This window comes from Anguilla rostrata, chromosome 4, assembly GCF_018555375.3.
Source record: "Anguilla rostrata isolate EN2019 chromosome 4, ASM1855537v3, whole genome shotgun sequence".
Classification (NCBI taxonomy): domain Eukaryota; kingdom Metazoa; phylum Chordata; class Actinopteri; order Anguilliformes; family Anguillidae; genus Anguilla; species Anguilla rostrata.
The window spans coordinates 56336854-56347466 of record NC_057936.1 but is presented as its reverse complement, the minus strand read 5'-3'; the positions used below and the strand labels follow the sequence as shown (position 1 = coordinate 56347466).

General features: G+C 40.6%; 1 protein-coding gene across 2 annotated transcripts; it reads left to right on the top strand.

The window, feature by feature from the left end:
• The first annotated feature begins 493 nt into the window (after positions 1 to 493).
• On the top strand, positions 494 to 7799 carry depdc1a (DEP domain containing 1a). Of its 2 annotated transcripts, XM_064333351.1 has the most exons (13): positions 494 to 694; positions 1382 to 1647; positions 2125 to 2257; positions 2405 to 2526; positions 2616 to 2746; positions 2857 to 2904; positions 3129 to 3266; positions 3823 to 4773; positions 5286 to 5458; positions 5859 to 6035; positions 6276 to 6461; positions 6601 to 6706; positions 6810 to 7799. In XM_064333351.1, exons 1-13 carry the CDS (start codon positions 638 to 640, stop codon positions 6824 to 6826), a joined length of 2505 nt encoding a protein of 834 aa, XP_064189421.1. In that variant the 5' UTR covers positions 494 to 637; the 3' UTR covers positions 6827 to 7799. The 2 variants fall into 2 exon arrangements, with proteins under 2 accessions (XP_064189421.1, XP_064189420.1); XM_064333350.1 differs by having other exon boundaries at positions 6601 to 7799.
• The last annotated feature ends 2814 nt before the right edge of the window (positions 7800 to 10613 follow it).

The following is a 10613-nucleotide window of genomic DNA, read 5'->3' as shown; positions in this document are numbered from 1 at the left end:
ATAATATTCTCACCTATGATTCAAGTTAGCCTACCAACACATTCAAAAGCAAACAAAACAACTTTACGCTGCTAGCAAACCCTCTGCATTACATCCTATAGCTTCTACAAATGAGGCTCACGGTCATACGTGCCCCTGTTATGCACAATGAGCCAATCCAATGACTTTCAAAGTGATTAAGATCTAATTCAACTCCTTGTTAAATTGAAAAAAACATAAGTTGCAACAAAGTTCTTATACTATTCTTGTACAAACGCAATAATCAAATAATTATCGCTCCCCATGTTAATCCATCCACATGGTATATGCATCTGCACAACAAACCAGCTCTGAACGGATGGTCATGAACAAGCAGAGGAAATGCAAAACACACAACAACAAAAAAGTTCTCTCATTCTCTCACTTACTGCGAAGTAGCAAGTACAGTTTTGTACATGGTCACGTGGTACAGTTGCTCCAATCGTCTGCGTCCAATGAACGCTCGGAATTTTAAACAGTGCAAAAGACGAAAGGGTTAGTTGATTGGTGTGTCATGTCACGGTTTAAAGTGGAGAACATGAGTTTGTTCTGAGTTTAGTTAGCTGTTCTAAGTATTATATACCGTTACTTATTTATTTCCTTAGCTCAGCTTTTTAGAATGAACTATCAAGAATCCCATATCGTCACTCCAGGACCATACAGGGCTACGAAACTGGTAAGAAATATCGAGCTGACTACCGTTGGCCAACTAGTCTGATTTGAATTCAAGCCTTGTTAACTTTCTGCCAACGCACCGATTGCTTCTGTACTAACGTTACTTGCCAGCAACTGGCTAGCTGCATTACGCCAGTTATAATAATTGACTAGATTGATAACCACAATCGTTGCATTGTATCGAATGTTGTTTACAGTCTTGCCCTTACTTGCTAGCTAGATGGCTAGCTAAATGAACTCAGTACATGCAGCCAATGTAGTGTTGTCAGTGATTAACTTTATAGGTAACTAGCTTTGCAAACGCTGGAATTTAGCTAGCTAACCAAACAGCGATCGATATCAGACTGCATGTAACGCGTAGCTTGCTAGCTGGCTGTTTAATTACATTAATGACTAGCTAGATTACTTAACTATCTAGGGCGCAAGTTTGTTAGTCAGGCAAGTAGCTGTGTGTGCTGATTGTTTACTTAAGCAAACTTTCCTGTTCGTTTACTTGTCATTAGATGAAATCCATTAACAGATGAATGAGCGATTGCCACGTAATTGCACAATTACCTAGATAGAACAACATGTCCATGATGAGCATTTTACGTTCTAACTAGCTCGTTAACAATAGATATTGTGTTTATTCGATTTCCAACCATTTTAATGAATTGTTGATCGACTTATTTCTTTCTTTTTTATATAGTGGAATGAAGTTACCAAACTTTTTCGAGCGGGAATGCCCCTGAAAAAGCATCGGCAGCACTTCAGGTTGTATGGCAACTGTTTTACCGCAGCAGCAGCTGTGGACTGGTTACGTGACCTCCTCAGAAACAATAGCAATTTCGGCTCTGAGGTCACGAGGCAGCAGACTGTCCAGCTGCTGAAAAAGTTCCTAAAGAATCACGTGATTGAAGACGTGAAGGGCAGATGGGGTTCGGAAGACCTGGAGGATAACGGTCAACTTTACAGGCATGTCATTACAAATTCTTTTGGGGGTTCGAACGTTATATCCTCAAGCAGGAAATAAAATGCATCTTCCTGAGCAGACGGGGAGTTCAAATTTCTTAAGCACGCGAGTTCTGTGTCAGGTCTACAGCTCAGGAGACACACCTATTTTATCATTACAATTTCATTCATTGCAAATAAATTCAGTCAGCTTTTGATAGTGTCAAGTATACACCAGGGAGGTCGGAGGTATTTTGACCGTTTTCCTTTCTGTGACAGGATATCATGTAAAGCTGGTATACCAGTTACTTTTTTTATTTATTTTTTTTAACAAGGGTATCTTGTAAAACTTCACCTAATAAACCGTATAATGTATACATATAAAAGTGATTTCCTGCCAGCCCTTTGGTAATTCATTGATTAAGTGGTCATTTGAACAAAATTTTATGACCGAGATATTATGCACATAACTTTCTTTTATTTTTTTACACATTTTCATAGATTTCCATCCACATCACCATTGAAGCCAATTCCCAGCTGCCCATCACACGCAAGAAAGAAGAGTTTCCTACTGAAAGAAAAAGAGGGTCTTTTCAAAATCAGGACATCCAAGAAATTTGACAAAGAAACACAAGTTAGAACTTCTTTTTTTTGCTTATTAATCAATCTTGCATTACTCATTTTTATCCTGAAGAATTTTTCAGGGATTCAGAATTCGCTGTTGTTTCCAGATGTGTTATTTCGATTTAATTCTAAAGTTAAGCACTTGTGTGACTTGCAGGAAAACGTGGATCCTTTGAACCCAGAAAAGCCTGCCGATTCTGCTCCAAATGATGTGGTCCATCGTCGAGACTTGACTGAGGAAGACATCCTTGATGTCTGGAGAAATATAACACTGACACAGTATGAATGCCCAGTTTAGGTTTTTTTTTTCTTTGTTGTCTCATGACCTATTGATTGCATTTGTTTAAAAATTGGTGCTTATTTTACAGTTTGCAGAAAACCTTGGGTTTGGTTTCACTTGAAGACGTGTTGGATCCGGCTCAAGTTGACTCCCGGTACATTGTGTATAATATGACTAATGTCAACAAACACGGCGTGGTGACTCTGGAAGATAAAACAGGTATAATTTCATGGATTGCTTATGTCTTCCAGTGATATTCTTTATTTGACGATGTTACATGGTTGCACAGGCTAAATAATGGGTTTAATATTTATTTAATTTTTCTACAGGAGACCTACCACACTGGGTTTTGTCGGCTATGAAATGTTTGGCAAACTGTAAGTACAAGTGCATTTCATTTGAATTGGACGTAAAGGAAGATGTTATTTGTAAAATGTAAGATTTGGGGCCATATTTGTATAGGCTTAACAATGGAGACTGTTGGATTTAAAAGAATGAAAACTATGAGCAGTGAACTGGACTATTATTAATGTGAGCACCCTGATCAATCAGCAGTTCATCCCGTCATTAATTCTGTTGTTTTTATTCCTTCATATTAAAGGGCCGAAGTATGACTCGAATCAGCCTTCATACCCTGGATTTGAGAGGGATGTGTTTAAAACCGTTTCAGATTACTTTCTTAGCCTTCCCCAGCCTCTGCTCACATTTCAGTACTACGAGTTGTTTGTGAACATTTTGGGTACGTATGAGCTCTACCTTTATTCATGTGTGTGCGTGTGCGTTTAAAAAAAAAAAAAAAAAATATATATATATACACATTATATGTATATATTTTGAATGACCATGTTCTTTGCTTCCCCCAAACAATTTGTCTCAAAGTGGTGTACAAGGGCTAACATTGGTTTATGTGGCTTTGTTTTCTTTCTACATGAAATAGGTTTCCATACAGGCAAAACATCTCAGAAAGATTGTGTTTTTTACTGAACTTTAAAGTTAATCCCATTCCATTCAAAAGCATGGAATTGCACAAGTTTTTTGTTTTGTATCACTTACAACCTCATGGTCTTTTTAAAAGGATTGGCTTGTAATGGTGTAAGTGTGTCAATTCTGGCTGACATGCACTGCTTTGTTGCGGCTTTGTTTTCAGTTAAGACGCAACTTCTATTTATTGTTTTTCTTTACTAACACTTCTGTGTTTGCGCGGTTGTTCCTTCCTTTCCCCCAATGTATCCACTTGCGTGTTTGTTTTCTACTCACTTCAGATTTATTTCATTTTTTGTCTGGTCCTTTGCTAGTTTTGTGCGGCTACATCGTGGTTCCTAAAAGACAACGAGGAAAGCGTAAAAGTCAGGAGGTGCCCAACTGTCCTCAACCGCCAAAAACCCCTCACCTGAACAACGCGAACGCTTTCAAATCTACGGAGTGCCTTTTGCTGAGCTTAATACGGAAAGAGTCTTTTGAGGAAAGCGAGTCTCCGATGAGGGAGGTGTTCAGTTCCAAGGCTCAGTCAGACCTTCTGGGGGCTGCTTGTGCCAAAACGATCCAGCAGCCTGACCTGGTCCGCACCAGCGCCAATGGCAGTAAGTTCATGACCGGCAGCTGCCAGAACCTCTCCCAAACCACGGGTACTGGAGCCGGATCAGTGAGGCTGAGGCCCAGGAGCTGTTCCCTGGAAGGCGTTATCAATGGCTCGACTCGTGCGCACCTTCCGGGCCTGCTCTTCCAGTCCTCAGAACACGCGATTCCAGGCAGGAGCGCTTCACTCCAGCACAAAGCCAGCTCTCTGCTCAATGTCCACCCCAAAGCCGAGCAGCAGGTTTTTGCCTCCATGGCGAGCCTTTCCTGTAGCAGCAACACGAGCGGCGATGACCCCGAGGTGTTTAGCGTCAACAGTGCTAGCAGCAGCAGTACACCGTCACCACAGCAAGTTCTGTTGGCCAAGAGACTTCAGGCGAGTCAGTCCAACGGCTTCGGGAACTGTGCCGGGGTTGGTGACCGGCGAGAGATCTCCGCTAGCTGCTTTAGCATTAATGCTCCCGTGGCTGAAATAACGGTGAAGCCAGAAGTGTCGTCCAGCGCTGGACTGAAAAGGCTCAGTGTGTTCAACCTGACTGGCAGCAGCGCAAAAGCCAGGGCCGGGCCAGGTGTGAGCAGGCGCTGCTATAGCTCTGTGGACCTGTCCGACAAGCCTTCTACCTCTCCGCCCTCTGTGTCCTCTTATGCACGCCATCCAAGTCCTGACCAAAGTAAGGCCCCGTTTGCATGCTTTTCTTATTGGCTTCTGGGGCCATGTGTGTCTCTGTCTGCTGATGCTTATGTGTATTGCTTGCTTAAAGGAACTCACCTGGGTCACGTGATATGGGAATGTTCTTCCAGTTTATTGCTGGAAAAATGAATGTGTCAGTGTGGTTAACTCTCTATGGAATGTTCAGTTTATGCACCTAATTCTTTCTCAGTGCTGTTTTTAAAGTTTTGTTCACATTGTTAACATGTCTTAATACTGTGATGGTGTATTTACTCACCTAATGAACGTTTGCTGTTAACTTCACAAAACAACTAAAACTGTGATTGGTTCTGTCTTTTGTGGGGAGCAAAGAATTCCAGTTGGAATATTGTTATTCATGTTGCTCTGTTGGTCCAAATGTCTTATGGTGGCATTTTGTCAGTCCGGTGAGCCCAGTGGTGTATTGCGGCGCGCGGGAACAGTTAGCGTGCTAACCGTTCGCGCGCAGTGAGACTGTGCTGTTTTGGGCTGAAGGTCTGCTGCAGCCGCAGCTGGAGCGGGTTGCGATCGAGGCTCTCCAGCTGTGCACCCTGCTCCTGCCCCCCGCCAGTCGCCGCAAGCTGCAGCTGCTCATGCGCATGATCTCGCGCATGAGCCAGAACGTGGACATGCCCCGCCTCCACGACGCCATCGGAACGCGCACGCTGGTGAGGAGCTGATGGCACGCCGCGAGTCTCCTGTCATGTGACCGTTAGGTCATGGCCCGTATTACAGGCAGTTAACATAGAGGATATATTGATGAGTTGGAACTCGTTCAAGAATTTAAACTACATTCAAATGCACATTCAATTGTGTGAATTATTTCATATAATTTATTTATATATAAATATATTTTGGTCTAACAGTAATATGTGGACCGTAGTGCAAAAAAACATAAAAAAAATAAACTTCATCTTTTTGGAGCCCCAGGCTTGCTTGTGATAACTTATTACTGTTACGTATTTAAAATAGTGTTTTTGTGCCGGTGGAGATCCGGTAATGGTACTGCATGCATTGCATGGCTTGTCTTCCCTGCTGTGAACACTAGGTGTCACTGTGTGGTTTCAGATGGTGCACACCTTCTCTCGCTGCGTGTTGTGCTGTGAGGAGGAGGTGGATCTGGATGAGCTCCTTGCCACGAGGCTGGTCTCTTTTTTAATGGATCACCACCAGGACATTCTGCAGGTCCCTGTCTATCTGCAGAATGCAGTCCAAGATCACATTGCCTACCTCAGGAAGGTACAGGTGAGTTCTGGGTAGTACATACTGTGCCGTAAAGTTAATATTTAATTTCCGTGCTTACTGAGAGCTTATTTACCTTTTCAGTTGCCTATTACATCTGACATGTCAGTTGTCTTTCTGTTTCTTTCAACTTGTTTTTTTTTTTTTTTTAAGCCTTTTTGTGTCATCTTTTATACGGTGTAAAGTAGGCTTATTGCGGTGTCATGTTTTGTGATTGTGGATATGTTCTATATTTCTCCCCAGATAACGTACCCCGGTTCCGGTGTCGGTGTCAGTGTCCCGACATACTCATTCTGCAGCCAGATAAGCCCTCAGGAGTTTGAGGAGCAGAAGCTGTCCGTCTCGCAGGCTGCTATCGCCGACCTCCTGGAAAGCCTCATCAAGGACAAAAGCCTGTCTGTGAAGGACAAGAAGAAGAGGCTCAAGCAGGTAAAAAAAAAAAAACCGTCACTGTATCACTGGTCAGGGGATTTCAGAGCGCTGTCTGAACTGTCACTCAATGTCAGAGACGCGTCACTCACTGCTTCTTTACAAAGACGGGCCGGTCAGACACACGCCTTCCTCTCAGTTTCAGAAGCAGTACCCTGACATCTACGTCCGGAGGTTCCCGACCACGGAAAGCGAGGCTCAGCTTTTTGTGGACAAGCCAAAGATAAAGCCGCCCATGCTGATAAGTATGAAGAAAGCCAAAGCCTTTAGCATTCGAAACTGAAGGTTCACATTTTTACTGTGTGTTGTGGGTGTTTTTTTTTTTCTTTTTCCTATGTTTCCATGAAGACTTGGCAGCTAAATGAAGACACTTTGTGAAGAAGCTGCCAGACTCTGATTTTACAAATCCAGCCTAAAACTATTGTCTTATTAAGTGGTGTAAGATTTCTACGGTATATTTTTATTCTCAGATTAAAATATTTTAAAGCAGTTTATTAAATTTGTTTTTCTTTCTGAGTTTTTGTGTTTGCATGTGTTGACGGTCTTATTTCTTTTTTTCTGGGTGTATGGTCACATTTAAAAGGTCATTGCTCAGGATTTATACAGAGGCATGAGTACTGAATCTTCTCAAGCCTGAAGCCTTCTCTGCAGGCTACTGCATAATAAGAACGTATGACCCCATCTCAGCTTGGTGCATTTTTAGAGATAATTCCGTCTTGAATATGTTTACACTTTGTCTTCAGCGCAGACCACATTATTTCTTATAATGGTTTGATTTCTTTGTTTAATGACACAAAATCATTGGCATGCGATTCCAGAACTTTTAGGATTAAATTGTTTTAAAGCTCCAGTTGACATCCCTGAATTTAATGCAATATAAACAAGTTCCTCCCAGATGTCTTTAATATTTGTGTCTTTGAGAATTTACTGGTTTCCTTTTCGATGTTTCACCAAAGCATGGGTTCTCTTGTGCTTGTATTTTGTTAGTTCCTGTCAGCTGTGGTGTAGGAATTGTATGTTATGTTTTTGCAGTTGATGTTTCTTTTATGTAAATTGCTATATATTGCACTTTCCTGTAATTATTAGAGCTATGATGCATGCAATGCAGTTTGTGAGCATGTGCAATTAAATGAATTGTGTACTGCCACAGCCACTGCTTTTGGTATTGCATTTCAAATAATGTCAGAGGAATACAGTGAGGGAAAATTGCACTATTTTAATAAAATAAATAATGACATTTTCCTCATTTAAATAAACATCTCCATTGTTTACATATGTTGTCATGACAAAACCGTACACATTGGGATTGCTGAAGTAAAGTTTTCTGCATTTAAACAATGTGTTGTCTTCATTTTTCTACACCTTTGTCGAATGTCTGTGCGTCTTTGTATGAAAACCATCAAACGATGAGGGCAAGAATTGGTTTAAAATCCATTGAAGTATGTGCCTGTAAATTATACTTTCCAAGAGGATAAATATTTTTATACATTTGTTTCCTCTCCTCCATTTTGAAATTTTGTATGATTTGTATGAATTTATTCATTTCAAAGGTAGGTGATAAAAGGATTTCAGTTTAGTGGTTATGCCCCAAGTCTGCCATACCAAGATAGCTGCTACATATGGTGAATATTTTTGCTTTTATATCTTTTTATTCTTCACTGAGTCTTCAAATGTTGTGTTTACATTCATAATGATCATACCTGTTATTTCTGAATGAGAACTTTCAGCCAAGAACCACAGCTGTCAGATCAAATGATTAGTAAAGCCTGATGTCTTTGAAGTTCTCTAATACTATAACCTTCAAATTCATCACCCGCATTACCTCCAAGCATTGCACAAAGGGTCATGATGTGGCACATGTTTATATTTGCTAAAACTCATGCTTTAATAGCTCTAAATAGAAAAACTACAGGACGTCTACAGTGAAAACAAAGTCTTGCAGATGTATGAAGGTTCTGGAAAATCAACTTTGTGTATGATGTATGTATCATTTTAATTTTTACACGCCCCTGCATTTTAGAGATGAGGGAGTGTCCTGTGGTTAATTGAGGAATTGATCTCTGCAGTTACCACCACGCATGGCCTGTTCTATAGACCAGTAGGAGTGATCATGCCCTCACTACAGCATACCATCGGCAACTGGGATGGTTGAGGCAGGGCTGTTAAAGCCCACAGGCATTTTCTGTTCAGTTGGAATGCAGTGTAGAGCTGGCGAATGACGTAGCTGCCATTTTCTTTTTTTCCTGTTGCTCTCCTAATCCTGGTGTTTAAGTCAAGTGGTCATTCTTTCACATGTTCCCCTGTAACGAAGTGTTGCTTTTTTAATTTTGATTTATTTTTTAAAGTCTGAACATTAGGCCTGAGCGTTACCTAGTGGGTGTCGCAATACCTTTTAGAACCCAAACAGTTTTTTTTCTCTTTTTGTTGTATGTTTGCTTCCTTTCACTTTGCTTTGACCAGCCGGAGTGGCCACAGCACAGGCTGTTACATGTATGACATTGTCCCTGTTGTGCTAAATGCCCCTCTCAACAGTCTTCTCCTGCAGTGTAGTCTTTCCCTATATAATATGTTCATTGTTAATGCGGTAATCCAACAAAAAAGTACTGATGCATCTGATGGGATAAAATGGTTTAACTGCTTTGTTCTGTGATGGCAAAGTGTTATAGATAGTAGTGCTCGATAATTTCGAGTTTCTCAGTCCATCTGGGATCATTTAAAATGATTGGTATTAGTTTGCTGTCACAGTGATATTAACTTTTTCCCAATTTGTCCTTGATAAAACCGACAGAACTCAGGCAAGCCAAACTCCTAAGCCTGTCCCAGTTCCACAAATCGTCAGACACAAATTGCAAGCCTGTGTCTGGATGTGTGCAGCACCTTTAAATTTCTTCAGCCACCATGAGCTGGATTTTTTCCCAACAGTTCTTGTGCAATAGCATAGCTGTTGCTTAAGCCTGTCTCCCATCATGTGAATGGCTTTCTGCCTTAGTGGATTATAGCGGTCTTTCTCAGGCACATGTTCTCCTGCACTAGTGGCACTCAAAAATTACTGTATGAGGTGTAAAAACGAGGTGGGCTATGACTTAGGACTTTTCTAGACAGATTGTGGTTTCTGTTCGGGTTTGGGTTTTGGGTTTAATTATGAAATTGTGCATGATTGATTCCTTGGGTAAGTTTCATGAACATTTGATTTTACTTAAAATTATGCGGGATTGTAAAGTGAAAAAAGAAACGAATGCCACTGTCATTTTTGTGTTAGGCTTCACATTTCTACTGTGGAGAAGCCTTATACAGAGGCAAAAGCAACCTGCCATTAGAGTTAAGGTTGCATGGGAACTGGAAATGATTAATCACTAGCCTCTTTAACCTCGAATGACATTTTCATTTATCTGAAACAGATAAGCCAAAACAAAAGCATGATTAATCAAATGTGTCACCAACATGCCAATGCACAACAACACCTTCCCCTTTTGAGAAATTTCAAAACGATCTGCATTCATTACATGGATGATACACTGTATCCATTTGTGCGGAAGAATGTTTATTCACAGAAAATCTGTACATTTTAAGCGAAATTTACTCATGAATTCTCCCACCAAAGCATGTCAGGAGCAATTTATTTAAAGGAACTTGTTGAAGAAATAAATATCTGTGTAATCCCTGCAATGTGCAAAACCATATCTCCAATCCAGCACTGTGAAAGTGACAGTTCACTTTCACTTTTTATAATGTTTTAAATTGGTCCAGACAGTTTTTGCATCTGATTTTATTTTTAAATTGCTGCAACCACAACTTGCTGGCTTTACAATGGCTAGTATAATCATGGGTAGTATAATCATGGCTAGGTCAATCATGGGTTCATGGTTAAAAGCAAGAATACATTTTTTAAATTAATACATTTCTAAGCATCTTGTTCTGTGATGTTATGCCTCCAGAGGTTACACATATAAGCAGATTCATTATATAAACTCGGTCCTGAGGACCCACTGAGTGGGCTGATTTTTGTCACAGCTAAGAGTTTAATCAATTAACATTAAAACTTTGTAAGTTCTAATGTAATTTTGTACTTTCACTTATTTCAACAAAAGGTAGGTTTTTCTCATTGTTGTTTACTCTGTCGATGAACAGACTTTTAGGACCCCACTGATTTCA